Genomic DNA, 25,136 nt, shown 5'->3' with positions numbered 1-25,136 from the left:
TAGTGAAATATAATTAAAAAATATTTTTTTCCCCTCATTTTAGTTCTTTGAGAGAGTAGACGAAGGAAAGTAGTAAACTATAATTTCTATTTACCACAAGGGATCTTTATACCCCTCTAATGGATGGAAAGGGTAAATTTGATGTTTTAAAGAATATTAAGGTTAATGTGAGGATATGCAGCTTTGCGTTCCATTCATTCCCCACTGGGACTGGGAGCAGAAAAAATGACTTTTGGAGGAGAATGAGATAGAAAATTGTTTTTATTTATTTCATCATTATTCTTTTCTCTTTTCCAATTCATTTCCTTATGTCCTCTTCTTTCTTTAGTTTTTTTTATATTAATATATAAATTACATGTTTCAATAATTACTTATTAAACAATACTTACTCAAATAGTTATAATTAGGTTTTTGAAGTTTCATGAACATGCCAATCAAACAAAAAGAACAAAGAGAGTTAATTCTATTGCTCACCAAAATAAATATACATACATAAATTATTAAGTTAAAAATTCTCTTTTCATATTTTTGACCCCTTTAAACTAAACAAAACAGTAAACAATTTCAATTTGTCCTTTTATTTTGTTTCGTTTCTCTCAAATTTATTTCATGTCGACCAAATAGATTTCTCTTTGCTTCTTAGAAAAATAAATTTTTGACTATCAATATGATCGTTCATTCGAGTCGCAAGCATGTTGAAGAATCCAACCAGCCTCCCTCACCTTGTCTCGCTTGCAGCAGCACCTGATGTTGAACAACTGGTTGGTTCGTTATCAGACACGCAGATCATCACATCACCACCACAGTTTCTCTCTCTGTTCCTATCCAAAACCCATAAAAGACCAAAGATTTCAGCGACATTTTGAAATTGTAGGTGCAGAGTCACGAAGAGAAAATCCCGAATGGCTTTTCTTCTTCAACTTCACCCACCATTTCTCGCAAAACATACCAGGGTATCCTCCCGTCTCTCTTCGCCGAGCAACTCTTCAACCCACAATTCCGTCGATTTCAGCAATTCGCTTGCTGAGTTTCGATCCAAATCGCTGAAATTCGCGCTCTCTGGTGCTCTATCTCTCGCGTTGTCTATTTCTTCAGGTCAGTAAAGCCTCTAGTTTCTTGGTTTTTCCGGCTTATCAACATTGGCATGTACTATTGTTTGGACTTTAACACAATAGTTGAAGCATTCGCCGCACTTCACTATTGATTTTTTGTGGAACAGTGATTCTATTGTTGCCTGGTTATGGTTTTGTGCTATCTTGAAAAATTGATGAGCTATTTCCGAAAAAAAGAAAGAAAAATTGGTGAGCACGAACTCATTAAAACCGTCGTCCCAAAAATAGAATTAAGCAAAGCAATGGTTAGGGGAAACAACTATATAAGTAAGTGCACAAGGCTCCCATAATTGCAAGCTTACATGCACAGGACTTATCTTAGTGGTTAGATTTACTTCAGAGACGCTGTTTCTATCTATACTTCGAAGTGGCTCTTCGCCAATCTATGATCCCAGCCTCCCCCAATCCTCACAAAGTATGTAGTTTTGTGCATTGGGATGCCATTAGATGATCCCTGACTCCCTGGTTTTAATTGTAAAGGACGGGTGGGATAAGTTAGCTCGATTTTAATCTACCCCACTTGTAATGAAATGTTCTTCCTCATCCACAGCGAGCCAGCTACATAAACCCCTCCATCCCCTACTCTGATCATCTGCTTCCCTCCTTGCCTAAGTTAAACGAGGTCAACAGATTAAATTGTGCAACTAGGGAGGATATGCATAAAATCTCCAAAATAGAAGACATGTCAAAAGTGTACAAAACAAAGGAAAAATACCATAATTTTGAAGCATATAGATTTTTTGGAAAGTTAAAGTGAAGATATGTTCAATCTTCTGCATAGAAAGAGGGTATTTTACTTTTACTATTATTAATTACTGTTATTGTATAACAAAGATGTGTAAGGTGCTTTATACCTTTGTTGCATAACTAGGGTGGGTTACTCCATACCTGCTTCTCGCTATTACTGTTTCTTGTATCCAGCCCCTGGCTAACCACCCCCCTTTTCGGGTCAGAGCACTACCCCGAAGGTCCCTTTTTGGGTCATCCTTAAAGTTCTGGCAGTATGATTTTCTTTATGTTTGTTGGTTTCTTTTTTTTCCTTATTTTTGTCAGTTTTCTAGTTGTTTTATCTCTTTTCTTATTTTTCTCAAATTTTTGAACTGCTTAAAGGACTCTAAGGGCATCTGGCTAATTCTTGAACATGTGTATGCTGTATGTGCTGGATAATCATTTGCAAAAATACTTGGGGCTGGTCCCAAAAGGATGACTCGACTGAGGACCTCGGCTTATTAAGGCATCTCCCTGGCTATTTCATCCACCCCTTGAGGGAGCTTCGCAGAAATGATCAGTTACATTAATAGCTTGTAGGATGCAAAATATTACTCAACCCAGTTACTGATTCATTGTGATAGGTCTGAAAAATACTGGTTATACATCAAATCCCGGAAATAACATAACTTTTGACAGTGTGTAAGTTTATTCAACCAAATAGTTGGAAATTCATTTTTAACTCAAGAGTATTTGGGTTTAGTATTATCACAAATTTAAAAATGAACAAACTGAATTTTGTAGGAGTTGGATTTGCTGAAGGAAAAGTTGGGGTTAACAAGCCAGAGTTGCTTCCACAAGAGTTTAGAACAGTTATCGATGCAGCTGGATTCCTTTCGGATGGCCAGGTCTGGTTTTTGTTACTTCATTAAGTTGTAATGCAGGCATTAGGTAAGTTTTATCTGCTAGTTGGACAATCAACAACCCCCATAAAAGAATTCTAATTAATGACCCCAATATAAGAATTCTAGAGAGGAGAAGGCTTTTGCTTAAAGCCTTAAATTAGTTGGACAAGATCCAGGTCAATGAGCTTTAGTTTCTCATCCTCATGAAAATTGTGGTGTTTCATTCATGAACCTTACTATCTTTGTTACTCTTCTAAATTTGAGGCTCAGAAAATAATCCCATGCATGATCTTTCTGGCTTGTTGTTTTCTTCCATTAAGTGTTTTCTTCCTTGTTTGTGAACCAGGAAGTTTGGTTTGGCATATTGGCTTTAACTACAATCCGTGCTGACTAAAAATGTCAGTTTGGTTTGGTTTTCTTCCATTAACGATTGGATCATGGAATATCATGAATTTGATAAGAAAATCTATTGAAGTGGTGGACATGATCATTAGGAGCAAAGAGGAGATTGGTTGAAGAGAAGACTAAAATGTTGACAGAATCTGGATATAAATTTTAGTACTAAAAGAAGGATAGGGCAAATAATGGAGTGGGGATTATTTTGGGTAAAATTTTAAAGGATGGGGTAGCAGATGTGAAGAGAATAGGAGATAAGGTTATTACTATTAAAGTTGTTCTAGGAGAATAAACTATGAATATTGTTAGCACGTATGCCTATGAGTTGGGTTAGGATAGGAGTGGGGATAAAGACAATTTTGGAAGATTTAGAGGGGTTGTGATGGGGACCATGTTCAAGAGGTCCAGCAGATACCAAAAAGGAGCCAAAGAATGAAGAAGAAGCCAGCCAAACTGTTAGAATAAAGTGGAGATCCTAAGTGAAGACTGCCTATAGTTTGATAAACACTATAGCTCTAAATGTCTCCTAAATTGCATTTCAAGTACATTTATAACTGTAAATGCAGCTTCTATAATAAGAGATTGTGTGTGAAGAATGTGACAGGCACATGGCCCACCTTTAGCGCCAAAACTGCTGTACGGAACCAAATTGCAAGCCTATTTTTGGAATCAAGGAGACTTCACAATTGCCTTCTTCTTTCCCTGTTCATTCTCTCTTTCTCTCTGTTTTCTAAGTTCTTGGGGTAATCACTGCCATCTCATGATCTTACCAACTGGTGCTCTCATTGAGAGGCAGTCACCAATCTCCGATCAACCATGGCTGACGGAACAAGATCCAAGATCACAGAAGAGCAGACATGTCAGATACTGGAAAAAGGTGAATCAGCCATGCCTGGAGATGAACGAATGGATCCTGGCAGAGGTACAAACTCACCAGATCACAACTGGGAATCGAAGTCTCATGGAATTATGAAACTGGCAGGCCAAAACTGAAAATCGAGTGGTCCAGTTGCAGATGCAGATGCAGGAGAGTATGCACTGCTATTCGCACACATCAACCAGAACACAATTGAAACCAATGCAACCAACACCAGATCACAGCCTCGGCTCAACCCCAATTCAACCCAATTTCCAGATCCCAACTGCAATTCAACTGCTCCCCCTCCTGAAACAAATACAGAGGAAACCATATTTCCACCTGATCCTAACCTGCATGGTCTACAAGTCCTACCGTGGTCCTTAAGGGTGGAATGCCCCAGATTTGATGGCCAAGACCCTTCTGATTGGCTCTTTAAGATCCGTAAGTTTTCTGCATGTTGATGGACCAGCTGCTAGCTGGTTCCAATGGATGCAACACTCTAACTTGTTGAGTACTTGGGCCAAATTTGAGACCTCTGTATTAACCAGATTTGGTCCCACTGCATATGATGATCCTAGGGGTGCACTATCCAAATTGATCCAAACTCACAGTGTATAGGATTACCAGACTAAATTCAAAGATCTGTCAACCAAAGTAGTAGGGGTACTCATATCTGCAATACAAGGTGTCCTCCAATCACCCAAATTTACAAGCATAAACTAGGTCCAAAACTGAATAGGATTATTTCTTTTCCTATTTTGAATCGGTTTCTTATTTCCTAATATTGTTGGGTATTTTCTGTCAAAAAAGTATTTACTGAAAATGTGAATCCCTTGATTAATTCTCCCTTGTGGGAGTAATATACACACACAGAACTTCCTCTACTAATTAGGAAGTTTCTAAATGCTAGCAAGATTCTAATCCTAGAATAAGGAAAGAATACAAATAGGAAAGAATACAAATATGTAAGATACAACAACTATGGAAAGAATGACAATAAAAGATATACAACAAGAATAGGAAATAAATCAAGAAATCATTGATTGATTTAGGAATCAATCATAATCAATCATTGGGACCAAATCTGGAACATATCTGTTGACACTCCCCCTCAAGCTTGAGAGTGAATATCATCCATTCCAAGCTTGTTGATAGTTTTTTGGCATACGGCTGCAGGTAGTCCTTTGGTGAGAATATCTGCTAGCTGATCACAAGAATGTATATATGGAGTACAAATTAAGCCGCTATCCAACTTTTCCTTGATGAAGTGCCTGTCTACTTCAACATGTTTAGTTCTGTCATGTTGAACTGGATTGTGAGCAATACTTATGGCTGATTTATTGTCACAATAAAGTCTCATAGGACCTGTCACTTCAATTTTCAGATCATCTAAAAGAATTTTCAACCAAAGTAGTTCACAAACACCTAGAGCCATTGATCTAAACTCCGCCTCTACACTAGATCGAGCTACAACATGCTGTTTTTTGCTCCTCCAGGTCACAAGGTTGCCTCCTAGGAAAGTACAATAACCCGAAGTAGACCTCCGATCCACCATTGAACCAACATAATCTGCATCCGTATAGGCCTCAATACTTATACCTTGACCTCTTTTAAACATAATTCCCTTCCTTGGTGTTCCTTTCAAATAATGTAATATTCTATAAACAACTCTTAGATGGGTCTCTTTAGGCTCATGTATGAACTGGCTTACTACTCCTACTGCATAGGCAATATCTGGCCGGGTATGGGCTAAATAAATCAACTTGCCTACCAGTCATTGGTAGGACCCTTTGTCAACTACCTTCTCCTCTAGGAACTCACCCAACTTGTGATTAGGCTCGATTGGAGTTGCAGCTGCCTTGCAACCTAACAACCCTGTCTCCTTTAAAAGATCCACAATATACTTTTGTTGGGAAATGAAGATACCTGCCTTAGAATGAGCAACTTCTATACCTAAGAAGTATCTTAATCGCCCCTAACTCTTTGATGTCAAATTCATGAATTAAGCAGTCTCTGAGTTTTCTTCTTCCTTCCTCATCATTTCCCGTGACTACAATGTCATCAACATAAACAATTAGCACCGTTACTCCCCCTGTGGCCGAGTGATGGATAAAAAGAGTATGGTCCCATTGACTTGGTTTATATCCGAGATTTAACATAACTTGTGCAAACCGGCCAAACCAAGCCCTAGGAGACTGTTTAAGGCCATGCAAAGCTTTGTTTAACTTGCATACCATATTCCCCTGAGTGTTTGGACTATACCCTGGTGGCAAATCCATGTACACCTCTTCTTCTAGATCCCTATGCAAAAAAGCATTTTTTACATCAAATTGGTGAAGTGACCAGCCTAAATTTGCAACTAGGGACAAAAGCACTCTTACAGTATTGAGCTTAGCAACCGGAGCAAATGTATCTAGATAATCCACCCCATATACCTGAGTATAGCCCTTGGCCACAAGACGTGCTTTGTACCGATCAAGAGACCCATCTGATTTGTACTTTAAGGTGTAAACCCACTTACATCCAACCGGGTGTTTACTCTTGGGCAATGGAACTAAGTCCCAAGTATTGTTCTTTTCTAGGGATGCCATCTCGACGTCCATAGCATTTCTCCAATTCTCATCCTTTAAAGCTTCGAAAAAATGTTTAGGAATGGGAATGTTGTGAAGGTTGGTTAAAAAGGCTTTATGTGGAAAAGATAACTTGGAATAGGACAAGAACAAGTGTAAAGGGTGTTTGGTACATGCTCTTGTGCCTTTCCTAAGGGCAATGGGCCAATCAAGGTCATTTGGAGGTTCACAAATAGAATCCATAGGCTCAGGAATCTAAGAGTTACCTGATGTGGAGTTAGAAGGGCTGGCAATGTCATCATTTGTAATAGATTGAGGACTAATAGCAGGTGCAGGAGACGTATTAGATGTAGGAACCTGCATTGGGCAAGGAGTTGATGCTTGCCGTCTAGTAGACCTGCAATGGGTGAGGTGTCTTAGGGTTAGGCTCCTCCTGAGTCATGTTAGGAACATCTTTAGGATCGGCAGGAGAAAGATTAGAAGAATTGGGCTGAAGGTCGGGAAGAAAAATAAGCTAATCTTCATTTGTAGTGGACTGATTTTGGATACCCTGATTATTGCTAAAATATGATAAATTTTTAGCAAAAGTCACATCAGCAGAAACAAAGAATCGTTTAGTAGGAGGATGATAACATTTATACCCTTTTGAGTAGAAGAATACCCAACAAAGATGCATTTTAGAGCCCGAGGATCTAACTTACTCCGATGTGGACCATGGATATGAACAAATGCAACACAACCAAAGACTTTAGGTTTCCAACCACTAAGAATATGAAGATCAGGGAAAAATCTTGTCAAGAGTTGAATTGGACTATGGAAATCAAGAATTTTAGAAGGCAACTGATTTATAAGAAATGTAGTTGTTAGGGTAGTTTCTCCTCAATAATGCTTAGGGACATTGTGATGGAAGAGAAGTGCTCTTATGATAGCTAGTAAGTGCCCATTTTTCCTTTTGTGCCACCCCATTTTGTTAGGGGGTGTAGGGACAAGAGAACTCATGAATGATTCCCTTTTGATGAAAAAAAGCTGTAAGGGATTGATTGAAGTAATCTTTAGCATTATCAGACCGCAATCTCTTGATTTCTACTCCAAATTGAGTACTAATCATGTTGTAAAAGGAAGGAAAAATTGTACTAACTTCAGATTTATTTTTCATGAGAAAAAGCCAAATAACTCGAGTACAATCATCCACAAACACAATAAACCATCGTGCCCCAAAAATATTAGGGACAGTTGTGGGGCCCCAAACATCGCTATGGATTAGAGAAAACGGAAGGGAAGTCCTCTTATTTGATGAAGGATAAGGTACCCTTTTATGTTTGGCGAATTCACAAACAGAACATTGGAAATCTTTAATATCAAGATCTCTAAATAATGCTGGAAACATGACTCAAATAGTAGAAAAAGAAGGATGACCAAATCGAGAGTGGTATAACAAAATCTGATCTTTATTGGACAGAACTAAAGATGACATAGGGTGAACCTCCTCCTTTGTCTCCTTCCCATTTGGTCCATCTAGATAGTATAAACCAGCCTTTGCCCTAGCAAGCCCAATCATCCTTCTCGGCTCCTGTCCCTGAATTTACAAATATTAGAAGAAAAGTTAACACTGCAATTGCTGTCCAAAATTAACTTTTGGATAGAAATCAGGTTAGTGAACAGTTTTGGAACATGGAGAACATCTTTAAGAATAAGATTTTCATTAAGAATGATATGTCCTTGACTAGCAATAGTGGTCAAGGATCCATCTGCCATGGCTATCTTTTTTGAGCTTGGACATGGGCTGTAGGTGATGAATAGATTGGAAAAAGAGGTCATATGATCAGTTGCCCAGAATCTAGGATCCATTTATTAGGTTGAGTAATTCCCGAAGCATGAAAAGAGAGAGATTGAGATGAAATACCTGAAAGTGCAAGGGAACAAGTACCTTTTTTAGTCATTTTGTCAAGAGATTCCAACAAACCTCTTAGCCTTTTAATTTCAGCTTTATTAAGTTCATCTTTTGGTTCTGGTTTCTTTTGCTCACTTTCTTGAGAACTGCTGGCCATATAGGCTTGACTATGTCCTTGGCCCCTCGGTTGTCCTCCCTTGGTAGCTGGTTTTCCATGCAATCTCCAACACTTGTCTATGGTGTGCCTTGGTTTTTTGCAAAAAGTGCACCATAGAGTATTTCTGTCTACCACCTTCTTGTCATCTCTAGGCTCTTTACTGGGAGTCTTTAGAGAGATTAGAGCAGAAATTTCAAGTTTAGGAGTGTCTAGCATTACTACTCTCCTTCCTTCTTCAGCACGAATTAGAGAAATTACCTCATTAAGGGAAGGTAAATCATCTTTTCCTAGTATTTGAACTCTTACCGGGTCAAATTTCATGTTGAGACCAGCCAAAAAATCATATATCCTCTCCTTTTCTACAAATCTTCTTTGTAGTGCAGTATCTTCGCTGCATTTCATCTTGAGACTTTGATAATGATCTAACTCCTGCCATAAGGTTTGCAAGATGTTAGCATACTCGGTAATGGATTTCCCCCTTGCTTAGTTGCTGCCAACTTGGTCCGTATTTCGTATATCTGGACAACATCCTTAACTTTTGAATAAGTGAGGTTAACAGCTTCCCAAATATCCTTGGTTGTGGGTAGAAACATCACGGTATCACTTATTTCAGGTACCATGGAGTTTCACAACCATGACATAACCAAGGCGTCTTCTTCATCCCAAGCCGAGAACATAGGATCTCCTTCCTTCGGACCGGTTCCCAGCAAGTGGCTAAGTTTCCCTTTCCCCTTGAGAAACGTGCGGATGAGTTGGGACTATTTTAGGTAATTTTTTCCATTCAACCTATAGGCTAATTGGAGATTTTGCAATTCTCCTCCTGATCCTATACTTCTAGAACCAACAAATGGAGTATTTGTTGTGCTGCTAGTAGCAGTCAATTCTAGGGTTGTTGTCAGATTAGGAGTGATTGACATATCGAAAAGAAAGGTTGTGAATGAAGCAACAGTTTTCCGGAGATAGCAAGAAGGAAAAAACTCAGCTACGAAGAGAACAAAAGGTAGCTGGCTTTGATACCATGTCAAAAAAGTATTTACTGAAAATGTGAATCCCTTGATTAATTCTCCCTTATGGGGGTAATATATACACACAGAACTTCCTCTACTGATTAGGAAGTTTCTAAATGCTAGCAAGATTCTAATCCTAGAATAAGGAAAGAATACAAATAGGAAAGAATACAAATCTGTAAGATACAACAACTATAGAAAGAATGACAATAAAAGATATACAACAAGAATAGGAAATAAATCAAGAAATCATTGATTGATTTAGGAATCAATCATAATCAATCATTGGGACCAAATTTGGAACATATCTGTTGACATTTTCTGATTTTGATTAGGAGATTTGTTTCCTTATTTTGAGTCAGTTTCTTATTTCCTAATATTGTTGGCTCTTTTCCTATTCTAATTAGGAGATTTGCAATTTGTTTCCTATTAAGAGTCTCCAAGATTATGTTATAAAGACTCTATTGTAGTTGAATATGGCCAATAAGAATAATATTTTTCCAGCATACTTTGTGTGCAAGAGATCGAAGGGTTTTCTCTAACGAGCCCTAGCTTTCAACATAGGTAGACAAGGAAGGAGGTCTTTGAAAGGCTTAGCTTCTGATCTAGCTAAGCCTGTGGACTCAATCCGTTAATAGGTACCCTCTGATTTTATGATCAGTTGCTTTATAGCTGGACTGAAGCCAGATATACACAGAGAAGTAGTTGCTCACAGGCCAACTACCCTAACCCAAGCCTTTGGTCTAGCTTGATTACATGAAGAGAAGTTTAAATCCCCAAAAATACAACCTATCAGATCCCAACATAACCCTGCATCCATTTTGGGACCGCCACCAATCCATTCCACCAATCCATTCCAGACCTACAAACTCAACCCCAATTACTAAACTAACACCCAACCCCCTATACCAATTCGGAGACTCACCCCTACTGAGATGAAAATCAAGAGAGAAAAATGCATGTGCTATAACTGTGTGATGAAACATATACCCTTGGCCACAAGTGCAAAAGCAGGCATCTACTCTTAATGGGAGAGGAGTCAGGAGATGAAGAAGAGGAGGAGCAAAATTTGGAACTAAACCCTGACCAGGAGGAAGAAACTACTAAGATCAGTTATCATGCTCTGAAATGGCAGACCAGTCCTAAGACCATCAGATTAATTGGATCTGTCAACAACTATTTCACCCAAATTCTGATAGATTGTGGCAGTACCCACCATTTTATGCATAGCCAAACAGCTGAGAAACTGGGACTTACTGTGGAGAAATGTAGGGCCCTTCAAGGTCTTAATTGGGAAGGGGGATCACCTACTATCACTGTTATTAGAATCGTATGTGTTGAGTCTAGGACCGATTATTCACACAAGAACTACCACTTTCTCTTAGCCACACTCACCTGATAGTAACAGAAACAGAATAACATATTAATAGAGTAAATCAAAGAGCAATAACAGAAAGTAAATGAGGCAAGAACTTATCCTGGTTCAGACATGAAATGTCATACATCCAGACTGCCAGTGATCAAGACAAAATCCACTAGATAAACTAGTAGGATACAACACTCCATCTCTTACACTCTTGGCTATGAACAATAGCCTCCCTCCCGAGAATACAAGGATCAAGCAAAACTCTCTCTTAATTCTCTCTAGAAATCGTGCAAGAAAATCTGAAAAAGAATGAATGCTTAATTGCCCCACCCCAGAACCTATCCGCCTCCTATTTATAACAAGATAGATGCGGTTACAACCAAAGACTTATATGCAAATAATGAAATAACAAGGATTGTCGGAAATAACTTACAACAAGTTATTTCTGTTACATTTAAAAACTCAAAATCTAAACATAAAAAATCATTCTCACTACATACAAAGCCCTATACCGAGACTTGAGAACTCAACTACTGCAAATCCTAATAGTATGATTTACGATTCGAATCGTACGATTCGACTTGATTCATATAGGAAACGAGTCGAATCTATATGGTGAATTGAAATTGTAAAAGAATCGACTGTAAATCGCAAAAATTGACACCGAATCACGTGAATCGCAAGAATTGGTGAATCGCAAGACTGCATCTGCATGTGCTTTAATCAAATATTTTTCCTTTTCAAAATTGGTGAGATATTTGTAACGTCATAAGCAAAGCATAATTAGAAAAGAAAGAAAGAAAATAAATTGCTTGAGTTTGAGATATGAAATGTCAGGAGCTGAAATAGAGAAGAAAAACCTCCTGCATTACTGCAAGTGCTTTAATCAAGGTGAGACTTCAAGTTCAGATGCGTTACTTTCTTCTTCTTCTTCTTTGCTTTCTTGTTGAATATGGCATCAAGATCAAAAAGGGGATCTACAACAAAGAGTAATGATCCTACTTGGGAATATTGCTCTTGAATTAATGGAAATATAATGAATTTAAAGTGCAATTATTGTGGATTTGAAAGACGGGGAGGGATAAATCGAATGAAACACCATTTTGCGGGTGATCATGATAATGTGGCTTCTTGTACACAATGTTTGGATAATGTGATGGAACTTTGTATTTAGATCTTAGGAGAATTAGAAAGACAAAAGGTGAATGAAGTTTCCAAGAAGAAGAGAAAGAAGTTCAAATGGTAGGAGGAAATAGAAAAACTAGTATGGATGTCTTTGTCACTAAAGGGAAAGAAAAACAACAAACTTTAAATGCAATGGTTAAGAAAAGGGAGCCCGTTGTTCATAGCATTTTTAGATTTTTGTATGGACATGCATTGCCTTTCGTTTTGGTAAAAAGTCCCCTTTTTGCTTCAATGATGGAAGTAGTTGGTGAATATGGTAAGGGTTTAAAACTTCCTAATTATCATGAGGCTAGAGTTACATTTTTGAAGAAGGAAGTTGACAATGTAAACTCAATGCTAGAGAAGTATAAAAATGAGTGAAAAATGACCGGTTGTACTTTGATGTCAGAAGGGTGGATGGATATGAAAAGTAGGTATTTTACAAATTTTTTGGTGAATAGTCTAAGTGGAACATTTTTTCTTAAATCTGTCGACACTTCTGATGTTATAAAAGATACGCAAAAGTTGTTTGAGTTGTTTGATTCATTGGTGGAGGAAATTGGGGAGGAAAATGTTGTTCAAGTGGTGATTGATAGTGCTTCGGTCTACGTAGCTGCGGGTGACTTGTTGATGGATTAAAGAAAAAAATTATTTTGGTCTCCTTGTGTTGCACATTGCATTGATTTGATATTACATGATATAGATAGGTTGCCTATTTTCACAGATACAATAGAGAAGGCTAAAGAAGTTTGTGTATACATTTATAGACATGCTTGGGTCCTTAGCATGTTTAGGAAGTTCTCTAAGAAGAGAGAGTTGAAGAGGCCGGGAGTTATAAGGTTTGCCACATCATTTCTTACATTGAGGAGCTTTGAGGAAAACAAGATTCTTCTTGGGGCTATGTTTGCATCAGAAGAGTGGGTTAAAAGTCATTATACTTCTAAGGTGGATGCAATTAAAGTGGGAGCAATCTTGTTATCCGATGACAAGTTTTGGAAATCGGTCAAGTATTGCTTGAAGTGTGTAACTCCACTTGTTAAAGTTTTAAGACTTGTTGATAGGGATGTGAAATTGGCAATGAGATACATTTATGAAGCGATGGATAAGGCAAAGGAGAAAATTGCACAAAATTTCAACCATCAAAAGATAAAGTATGAGCTCATTTGGAACATTATTGATACAAGATGGGATTTGCAACTTTGTAGGCCATTCCATATGGCGGGATATTTTCTTAATCCCAAGTGAGTTTCTAAAATCATATTTCCTATAACCAACAAATCCTTGCATATGTTTGATTGTTTCTTACTTGCATTGCATTTTTTTTAAGGTTTCAATATGATAAGTCTTTTAATGCAGATATGGAAGTTAAAGTTAATTTGTACAAGATAATAGAAAAGATGTATCCGGATATTAAAACAAGACTCACATGTAGTGCTACGGGATGTGAAAGAAATTGGAGCAAATTTGAGCATGTCCATTCCAAAAAGAGATATCGTTTGGAACAACAAAGATTAAATGCTTTTGTCTTTGTGAAGTATAACATTCAATTTGAACTGAGGCAAGCCAAGAGGGAGAAAAGAGGTGAAAATTATTATCCTATTTGTTTGAGTGATATGGAGTTCGATGATGAATGGATCACCGAACAAGAAAACCCTTGTTTACCCTAGGATAATAATAGGATCATAATTTTCACCTCTTTTGTCCATCTTGGCTTGCCTCAATTCAAGTTGAATGTTATACTTCGCAAAGATAAGAGCATTTAATCTTTGTTGTTCCAAACGATTTCTCTTTTCAGAATGGACATGCTCAAATGTGCTCTAATTTCTTTCACATCTCGTAGCACTACATGTGAGAATTAAGACTCGTATGGCAAGGTCTTGTAACTCTTTGCATTCTTTCCCACCATAAAGCTAAGATAGAAAAATAGAAAACTAATTAGTCTAATTAGTTTGAAGGAGCTAGCAATTGAAATTTGAAAATGCAAACTTTAAATCAAAATAATACTCGGTTGCTTCTTGTCTTTTGTTAAAGTAGGCATGCTCATGCCAAACAATCCTTCTCATTTTTTAAACTTTTCTAATTGCTCATCAATTTTGAGTCTTGTTTCAATATCCAGATACATCTTTTTTATTGTCTTGGGATAATCACTGCCATCTTAGTGACCTTACCAGGTTGGTACAAGAATTACTTAGAGGAGAGAAGATCATTATAAAAGGTGAGTTAAATGATCATGTGGGTTGAGAAGGGGGTGGGCATAGAGATGCACATGGAGGTTGTTAATACTTGCGAAATAAACACACACAACCAAACCATGAGAGTACCAAGATCCATGAATATCTGAACAAAAACAACGAAACGAAAATTACACACACAATGCAAACAAAAAAATGAACACAACGTTTACGTGTTTGGATCAAAACGATCCTACTCACGGTATGGTTTCACCCTAGTCAATCTACTAATAATAGACAATGGATTTACAGAGATACATAATAACTCTCACAAGAAATCTCACGGTCACTCGCAAATCAGAAAACACAAACAATGTAAACGCAATAGAGTACATCGCTCAATAACCGAGCAACCCAGCACTCAATCTCATCAATCTCTCTCCCAAACAATCAAAACAAGTGATTCACACTTACAGATGGTAGAATTCGGATTTACCTTGCGTTCTTCTCAATTCTGATCTTCGAGTTCTTCTTTTGTTCGAGAGTTTCTCTCGAGTGCTTGTTCTCATTATGTTTGTGTGTGAAAATAGTGTCAATTGAAATGCCAAGATGAGAGCCTTATATACAAAGGGGAAAACATTGGCAGCCGCTCGATTTAGGGTTTTAGATGATGATCAACGACTTAAAATAACCGGCCACTTAACATAATATATGAACCAAATGCTACATGAAATGAAATCCAAATGTATATAAAATTTATTAATTTATTTTGAATCATAAATCAACAAATTCCACCTTGATTTAAGAATGGATTGATAATGGATTTGACTAGAGACCCTGCAACTCTCACAGTTACGTTGGGAGCACATTGAGCAAAAAATTAATGCTTTGCTCAAACATATGACCTGGGACAAACTCTAGCTATGGACTTCACTAAAGGCAACAAGATCATCTAACTCTATTGAGTCTACTATGATTAGGGTATCGGCGCTGACACTAGGGCTATCATCAAACATGGTATTTCCTAAGGTTCCACCTTAAGATTTGCACATTTCCACCTCAAACTAAAAATTATCAGTTTGTTTAGGCTTGACTAATCCTATGAGATTAGGCACATTAATTTCTAGGACGATTATCAGTTTTTAAAAACGTTTGATATTCAACTAAGATTTTCATTCCTTAAATTTTTCAAAAGCTTCACTTTTATACCTAAGGAAGAATATTCAAAATCTTTTTAGAATAATCATCAATAACGAAAAGAAAAAACATTGGGCCCTAGAAAGAAAAGAACAAGGGAGAACCCTAAAAATAGAGGGAGCAAACTACACTCTGGGATTTACCCATAATACAGGATTTACTAAACTATAGATTACCAATCTATTTTTTAATCCAAAATACCTTACTTGCTTATCTCTTGCAGCCCTCTTAAGCCTATTCGCCCTAATTTTTATGCCAAGTCTTCTAAAATGGTTAACCCTTCTCCATTCTCATATCCATCTGAGAGATTTACATTTTCTTGCCTATAATCCTTCTATCTTGAAGGACAATTTTTTCTAAGATGGCCTTCTTTCTTACAAAATCAACAGGTCATTGGTTTTGAATTCTCCTTACTCTTAGATTGAGTTCTAGACTCACTCTTATCTCTAGAATGTGATTTCTTATTAGACTTTTCCTTAACATATAGACCTTTAACAAAACTGAATTTCTGTTCTTTCTTTGTTTCAAGATCTCTTCACCTTAAGGCTACCAAAACATCTTCTAAAGAAAGGGATTCCTTTCCATACTTTATAGCAGTTTTCATATCCTTATATGAATCTGGTAGGGAATTCAAGAGTATAATTGCCTGGTTTTCATTAGAAATCTTTTCGTCTATGTTTGCTAGGCCTATGGTGATAACTTTGAAATCATCTAAATTTTCTTCTAGGGTTTTTGAAGAATCCATCATAAAACTAAAGAGTTGTTCTTTAAGATATATTTTATTTGAGAGAGACTTAACCATATACAAAGACTCAATTTACTCCATACCTTTGCAACAATTTCCTCGTTATTTACCTGCCTAAGGACATTGTCAGAGAGATTGAGAGGTTGTTTGGCTTACCATTTTTAATTGGAGCTTTTAAGTTAGTTAGCTGTTAGTATAAAAGTTGTGTAGTGTTTGAGTTGATAGTGTATTTGGATAAATATGTTTTTAAGCTGTTAGTTAATAGTTATGTGTTTGGTTTGTAAAAGTTGATAAGTTGTCAAAACTTGGCAAAAAGACTAAAATAGACATGATGCTAAATAATACAAATAAAATTTATAAAAATATTATTTTTAAATATTAGATAAATTATACATACTTATTAAAAAATATATTAATATAATATATATACATCTTTTATTTTTTTCTTAAAAAATAGTACCATTAATATATATATATATATACAATATATATATACCTGTAAGTGTATATATTGTATATACACTTACAAGATGGGGATGCCACCAGCGATGGAGGAGGCGGCGATTGAGGCTGGAGGCGACGCCTGATGAGGCGATGGCTGGAACCAGATGAGGCGATGGCGCGACCCACCAACACGAACTGCTTGCGGCGGCCCAACTGCACGACGGCGGTATGGAGGGGTGACGGCGGCAGCAACGGTAATGGCAGAGCACAACTTCAGAGAAGATGATGGAGAAGAGAGCTTTGGGTAACGGTAATGAAGGATATTTTGGAATTTTTGTTAGTCAACGATGCAGCGTTTTTTGGAAAAGCTAGGGGGTACCAGCTTTTGCTAAACGTTGCTATAGCAGCTTTTCAGTGGGATAGCTTTTAAGTTAATTATATATGCCAAACGCTTAACTATCAAACACATCACAGCAGATTAGCTGCACAAATAGCTTATATGCGGTCAATTCGCTAAGCCAAACAACCTCTGAGTATAAGGAGCCTGAACGTTAGCTCATCCATGTCTTGCTTCTCCTGATCAGTCATTGCCTCAGGTGTCTCCTTTTCTTTCTTACCTTCTTTCTGTTTTGTCAAGGCCTTCGCACATCGGTGTTGGACCAGCATGACCTTCATCTTTTTCTGCCACATGTGGAAGTCCCTGTGGCCCTCAAATTTTTCGAGCCCCACTCTTTTATAATAGGTGCCATCTTTGGTTCGATTCTTGCAAGGAAAAAAAAGGAACAACAACAACATAGAATCCAAACCAAAAGCCAGCAACACAGAATACGAACAACAAAAGAAAGGAATCAACAAAAAAAATTGGATTGGGAATAAGTAAAATGCTCTCTGAAATCCTTATAACCCTAACTAGGTTTCAAAGAAAATCTCAAGGACATTACAAAAAATCAAATTACAATTCTCCAAATATACCGAGCAATAACACGTAATCAATCTTACCAATCTCTCACACACAATCAAGTGATTTGCACTTACAACAGGAAGTAAACAAAAATGAGGCAGTAAACAACGCGAGATAGATAATCATGCCAGAAACTAAAGAACAATGATTGTCGTCCAACCCTGTCTTGGTTTCGATTTAAAACTCAAGAACATAGTAAAGGATTAGGGGGGAAAAGAAAAGGATATGACACTTAAAAAGTTGGAAGCTTATTGCGGCCTCCAATCTTTCCTGAACGACGCGACCTTTGGATCTACCGATCGCCTTCAAGCTTCTTTGTTCTCGGATCTTAATCTCCAATGGATCTTACAATATGCGATTTGGTTCTGCCTTGAGTGACTCTGATACCACTTGTTAATACTTGTGAAATAAACACACATAACCAACCATGACAGTACCAAAATCCACGAATATCCGAACAAAAACAACGAAACGAAAATTACACACACAACACGCACAACACAAACAGAAAAATGAACACAACGTTTATATGTTTGGATCAAAATGATCCTACTCATGGTAGGACTTTACCCTAGTCAATCCACTAATAATAGACAATGGATTTACAGAGATACACAATAACTCTCACAAGAAATCTCACGGTCACTCACAAATCAAAAAACACAAACGATATAAACGCAACGTAGTACATCGCTCAATAACCGAGCAACCCAGCACTCAATCTCACCAATCTCTCTCCCAAACAATCAAAACAAGTGATTCACACTTACAAAGAGTAGAAATTGGATTTACCTTGCGTTCTTCTCAATTCCGATTTTCAAGTTCTTCTTTTGTTCGTGAGTTTCTCTTGAGTGCTTGTTCTCATTTTGTTTGTGTGCGAAAATAGTGTCGATTGAAATGCCAAGAGGAAAGCCTTATATACAAAGGGGAAAACGTTGGCAACTGCTCGATTTAGGGTTTCAAATGATGATCAACGACTTAAAATAATCGGCCACTTAACATAATATATGAACCAAATGTTACATGAAATGCAAATGAAATGAAATCCAAATGTATATAAAATTTATCAATTTATTTTGAATCATAAATCAACAGAGGTTATGGAATTGGAGAAATAAATAAAATAACAACATATCTAGCCTTTATCCCACTATGTGGGGTTGGTTACATAAATTTTAGACTTCCATGTATTTCTGTCTTTTGTCATATCTTCATTTAGGTCCATACACTTTATATCAAACTTTAATGTCTCTTCCAAAATCTTCTTGGGTCTGCCTCTACCGTTTTTTTTTGACTAATTGTTCCATTTTATCAACTTTCCTCATAGAAGCGTCTCTTGGTCTTCTTTTCACATAACCAAATCATTTTAGTCCAGTCTTTCTCATCTTCTTCTCTATTGGCACTACTTCTACCTTATTATGAATAACCTCATTTCTAATTTTATATTTTCTTGTATGGTCGCACATCCATCTTAGCATCCTCATCTCCACTACGCTCGTCTTTTGCTCATGCTGGTATTTGACTGTCCAACATTCTAAGCCATACAACAAAACTGGTCTTATAGCTGTCTTATAGAATTTTCCTTTTAGTTTTAATGGGATTTTACCATCACATAATACTCCCGATGCATTTGTTCATTTTAGCTAACTTGCCTTAATTCTATGCATGACATCCTTATGAATTTCTCTATATTTTTGAATCATTGATCTCAAATATCGAAAATGGTCTTTTCTTTGTATGATTTGGTCTTTCAATTTTATTATAACATCATCCACTCTTGCATTCTTACTAAATTTATATTCTATATATTATGTTTTCTTTCTACTTAATTTAAATCCCTTAGATTCGAAATTATTTTTCCACAACTCAAGCTTAGTGTTCACTCTCTTTTTTGTTTTATCCACCAACACTATGTTATCTGCAAATAGCATACACCATAACACCTCTATCTGAATGTGTTAATGAATTCATGCATTACTAAAGCAAACACTAATTTTAAGAGAAGGGATAAAACACTTGATGTGCATATAATCTGCCTCTTCTAGATATCCAATGTCAACTGCACTTTTGCCAAACTTTGTCAATGCCTTCATTATGTCAACTTTAACTTGCATAGCTGCTTTGGCTTCAATTCAATCATTGACTCTATATCTGAACTTGATTCATAGCGGCATTCTATTGGTTAAAATATCTTTCATGGCAAAACATCATATCCCCCTTCTCTGGAATTTAAGAGCTCAGTGTCATAGTGTTTTATGCACGTCAAAGGTTTTGTAGCAAACCAGAAACATGCTCCTGTTATATGCTAATGCTGTACAGATGCTCTGTAGGAGAAAAGGCTTGCTCTGGAGATTGCTGATATTGAGAAGGATACCGGGTTTAAGCTGAGAGTTTTAGCTCAGAACTATCCCGACACACCTGGTAGCCTTTGCCAGTGTCTAAACTTCTTCAGTTAACTCTTGAACTAAGTGATTAGCATCTCATATTTTGTGGAACAATTAGATTTCCCAATGTTTTGCAGGGTTAGCAATTAAAGATTATTGGCAAGTGGATGATAGAACAATTGTCTTCGTTGCAGACCCAACCTTTGGTAATAGCCCAATAAACTACTTTATTTGTACAATATATACCAGCCATAAACTGACCAATGCTTCTTGGTTTTTATTGATTAGGCAATATAATAAACTTCAACGTGGGGGCATCAGTGGATTTAGATATACCGCGTAGCTTCTGGAGCCGTTTGGCAGGGAAATACGGGAACATCTTTTACTGGAAAGAAAAGGTGAAATTTCTTCCTTCTTTCTTTCTTCTTTCCTTTCTTTTTCAGCTAAAATTGTCATCTGATAAACCGGATTTACAAGAACAAGGCTTCTGAATTATGATCCTTGAAACAGGGCGAAGATGCATCTATCGAAGCTGCTGTCATGGCAATATCAAATTGCTTGAGGGAACCAGTGGGCAGAAATAATTGCTCCGAGGTAAAATAATTTATCCAACTTTGTAAACTAGTAAATACACTTAAAAAGTATCACTAATTTCTTTCACTTAACTTTGTAAACCATTTTACTTGATAGAGACTTATGGATATATTTTACTCAAATTTGTTACAATTTTGGTTATTCTTATTTTACAGACACTTGGTTTAATTTATTTTTGATATTTTGAATCCTTACAATTTGATTTTTTTCAACACTCTTATGCTAAATTAAAAGGTTTTCTTTTTCAAACAATCCCCTCCCTAACTTCTCTTTCATGTCCTTAGGTCTTTATATCTAACAAATAAAAAAAAGAATATACTTATTTAAAAGAGTTACTTCAAAGAAAATAAATTATAGAACCTGGAAATAAAAAAATAAACTTTAGAAAGTTTGTATAAAAAGTAACAATCATGTTTGGTCAATAGTTAAATTTATTATCTGACAAGTGAATGAGATTAAAACGCCCTTATATTGATAATTACTATTATTATCAATAAAATAAATAACAATGGACACTTTTATTGTTAAATAAAGGGATAAAACGATCAATTTACTTTTTATTTTCTCTCATCTCTTTTCATATTGAAAAATAAAAATAACTCACGTTAGAACTTGTTTTTGTGTTGATGCCATCGCTAGGCTTCATCTTAAACCTAGATTTGAATTCAAAAGGGAAAGAGAAGAAATCAAATAGATAGATAGAGGAAGAGAACCAGTAAAACACTTTATCATAAAAACCCTAAGTTCAAGATGAACAACAAACTTAGATTTGTGAAAAGATAAGAAGAAGGAGAAGAAGAAAAAGAAGAAATCAAATATAGAGCTCGAAAGATTTTATTTCAAACTTAGATTTGGATTTTAAGAGAGAAAGAAAGAAGAAAAAAAAAAAATCAAATAAAGAGAAAGTAAAACTATTTATCTCAAACTCATATTTGAGTTGGAAAAAGAGAGAGAATAAAAATAAAAACAAGACGAAATTAGAGAGAGAGAAAGAGACAACATATGATTACGATTGTCATTTTCACTATGAACACCTTTTATCGTTGTTGTGAGCGACTAAATGCCCTTATCATCATCGTCATCGTTTATTGCCGGTTGTGAGAGAGAGAGGGGGAGGGAGAGAGAAAAAAAAAGAAAAATGAGAAAAGAAAAGAATGAGTTTAAATATAAGAGTATTTTAATTATTTTATAAAATTTAAAATAATTAACTAATTATGATAAAGGAAAATTATAACACATCATTAATATCTACAATGTATATTTTCCTAAACGAAAAAAATATTTTTTATATATCCTAAATCTGAAAATATAACGTGAAATTTTCCCTTAGAATATCATTCTTCCAATAAAAAGAAGTCAAAAAATTCAGGGTGAAATTTATGATAAAAATACCTCTTTACAAGCTTCTCGAATATTCATCGTACACGGAGGACAATGTCGTGCACAATCACACTCCAAAGCACTCACAGCCATAATGTCTTAACACCCAACTGTCTACCCTTCCTTTCCTGTTACATATATATTGTAAAAAGTTTGGAAACTCGTTACCCTTTTAAATTTAATTAAGATTTAGTAAATTTTAGTAATAATTGTTAAATTAATTAAAATACAACACATAAACCATAAATTTTAAACCCTAAACTGTCATTTAAGAATTCACTGAATTCTCCAGTCATTATCCATTTATATTTATTACACTTCAAAGATATCCTTTTCACACACAGTCACCACCTTCCAAACCCAAATTCATTATAATCAAAACAATAATAATAATAATAATAATACAGAAGTCTTCTAGTAAGTATTTTTTACACAAGTGATTCTCGCAATAACAAAAATTCTACAATAATAAAGTCAATGTGACTCGTGACATTAATAAAATCCTTCTAATTAATGATATACAAATTTAGGTTTCTAAATGTAAAAAACTTAGGTCGTTACATCATTCATTAGACTTAAATTTACTTACACAAAAAAACATTAGAGTTAAATTGAATAGTGAATTGTTTAAACTTGAATATATAATATAGCCAGGTTTAAATTGTGGTTTGGTCGAACTTCTTCGCTTATTAATTAATAACCAAATTCTAGATGAAATTTAACAAAGTCTCTAACAACTTGGTTGATTTTGGGCACGGTCTATGTATTTGACTCTCCCAAATTCCATCCAATAACATTTTGTGATCGTACATAGTGATATACATATCCAAATAAAATAATTATGAATTGTCGTGCAAAATAAGGTGTAGTATGAACGTGACTGTAACTTGTGTGATCACCCATTATCCTAAAATGAGGAGGAAATAAAATTGTTGTCCTGCAAGCAAATAGTCTGACATTAATGTGAAGGTATAAGATTTTTGTTATGCGAGTAGCCCGATAGCGACGAGGCATAATCAGTGTACTATTTCCTTTGCCTTATAGCCAAAGACAAGAGTGAGGATCAATTGTTGTATCATAGGTAAAAGATCATTAAAAAGTTAAAAAAAGTTGAAAAGCCCATGATTCTTTTTGGGCTAAAAGGCATAAATTTCCCATCGTGGAGTGTTCCGCACAAAGCGAGCAAACACGATAAGTCCGATATTTAAAAATTCTTTTGAATATTCTAAGAAAATGATTGATAATTATCCATAGCGAATTCTAATTTTAAAATGATTATGAAATATTTGGATAAACATCATCAATAAAAAATTTCACCCCCGAAAAACGTAGGATAAATATCATCCATAAGAGATAGACACCATCAAGATAAATGTTATTTACAAGAATTTTAATTTTGTTACATTTTAAATCACTCCATATTTCTCTATAAATAAGGAGACATTCATTCTTGGAAAATGGGAGGTCTTTGATATTAATTTTAATACAGTTTCTTTTATCATACTCGGTGTCTAATTTAAGCGTCGGAGTGTTTGCGCGAGAACCTCCCCGTGCTATCTGACTATTTTCTTATTTTGCATGCTCAGACGACTTAAAAATGATATTTTCATTCTACAAATTTATTGTTGTATCCGTAGTACAATATTGAACAACTAAATTCTAAATGAAATTTAGCAAAGTCTCTAACAACTTGGTTGATTTTGGACACGGTCTATGTATTTGACTGTCCCCAAATTCCATCCAATAACATTTTGTGATCGTACATAGTGATATAGATATAACATATCCAAATAAAATAATTATGAATTGTCGTGCAAAATAAGGTGTTGTATGAACGTGACTATTAACTTGTGTGATGACCCATTACCCTAACATTGCATGCATGCATGTATGTATGCATGCATGTCAGTCGGATGCATGTACATGCGATGGCATGCCATGGACTTAATTTCAAAATATATATGCCTGCAAACAGAAACCTAGTCATAGTCAGAGCTGAGTCAGGAAATCGCAAGGTCAAGCTGCCGCCTCAGCAGCGCCATCCAACATTGCTTTCTTCTGGTTGTGGGCCTGTTTGTTTGTTTCTGATGCCATGCTGATGCACCCTTCCCCCACTTTCCTTTCTTCATTATCTTCTCCACACTGTTGCTAAAATTAGGTAATTCCCAAACACGTCTTTAAAAATGTTTTAAAAATTCATGCATCCCACTTCATCATACCACTAATATTCCGTCTCATTCCACACGATTAAAACGATTTCCCATTTGGATTTGGATTTGTATTAACGGGTGATTATGATTAATTTAATAATAAATCATGTTATCGTCAATTAATGGTAACGAGAAAAATGAGAATTTTATAAACAAATAATGTTATTTGTATATTTTTATTGATATTTTATTAATTAATTATTAATATACTCTTTACTAAATTAATACATAATTGTGTGATCATTTTGTTGGTGGGTTAACATAGTGGTTAATGTGTCGGTGCCATTTGAAACACTAGTTTGCTTTTAGGTTTAACCAAATCACATACAACAAAAGAATAAGACGGAGGGTTGAAAGGAATGCCTTAACTATTAATTGCCCATTTAACTCGGGCGATTAACAAGTTGTTTTGGCCTGTGTTTTGCAAGTTTCTTTTGATCATTGGTGGCGATTAGCAAGTTGTTTTGTCGAGTATTCTAGAAGTTTCTTCTAATTGGTAATTAATTAATTAATTCAAAGTTTAGTGCTACACCCACTGCGGTTGTTTTAAGTATTGCAGGGGAAACTGTCATGCTTACTAAATAAAGACTATATTAACATTATTTTGACATTTTCAAATTCTTAATTTCTTAGCATAATTAAAATTCATTAATCAGGCTTAATAAGCTGGACCCACCCCCGGCTCTTTACCTAATCCAATGGGTGGTGTATAATTAGATCAATCTTAATTAACTTGTCACAATTTGATTAAACCTTTTCCTCAAGTTGCACCAGTATTAGTGACAATAATGGACTAAATAATTTGCACCATATATATTATTATATATACGACCAAGAAAGGGGGTAGGCACGCACAGTTCAAATATATATGGTATGAAACAGAAGATGCTAAGCCTAAAATAATGTCATTGGATA

The 25,136-nt window shown here is 35.7% G+C and overlaps 1 protein-coding gene across 1 annotated transcript; it reads left to right on the top strand.

Annotated features, from left to right (window-relative positions):
• The first annotated feature begins 623 nt into the window (after positions 1 to 623).
• On the top strand, positions 624 to 20,766 carry LOC127788392 (thylakoid lumenal 15.0 kDa protein 2, chloroplastic). The gene is made up of 6 exons (XM_052316582.1): positions 624 to 1,095; positions 2,625 to 2,728; positions 19,984 to 20,074; positions 20,175 to 20,243; positions 20,326 to 20,435; positions 20,548 to 20,766. The coding sequence occupies exons 1-6, from the start codon at positions 903 to 905 to the stop codon at positions 20,638 to 20,640; spliced, it is 660 nt and encodes a 219-aa protein (XP_052172542.1). The 5' UTR covers positions 624 to 902; the 3' UTR covers positions 20,641 to 20,766.
• The last annotated feature ends 4,370 nt before the right edge of the window (positions 20,767 to 25,136 follow it).

This window comes from Diospyros lotus, chromosome 13 (assembly GCF_014633365.1).
Source record: "Diospyros lotus cultivar Yz01 chromosome 13, ASM1463336v1, whole genome shotgun sequence".
Classification (NCBI taxonomy): Eukaryota; Viridiplantae; Streptophyta; class Magnoliopsida; order Ericales; family Ebenaceae; genus Diospyros; species Diospyros lotus.
The sequence above is the reverse complement of the archived record's forward strand: the minus strand, read 5'-3'. Positions and strand labels throughout refer to the sequence as shown.

Bases quoted from the DNA above. Each gene is read 5' to 3' on its own strand.
- LOC127788392 (XM_052316582.1), top strand. From the start codon at position 903: ATGGCTTTTCTTCTTCAACTTCACCCACCATTTCTCGCAAAACATACC. The intron at 20,075-20,174 runs GTAGCCTTTGCC...AATGTTTTGCAG, and splicing joins GAACTATCCCGACACACCTG to GGTTAGCAATTAAAGATTAT. The intron at 20,436-20,547 runs GTGAAATTTCTT...TCCTTGAAACAG, and splicing joins TCTTTTACTGGAAAGAAAAG to GGCGAAGATGCATCTATCGA.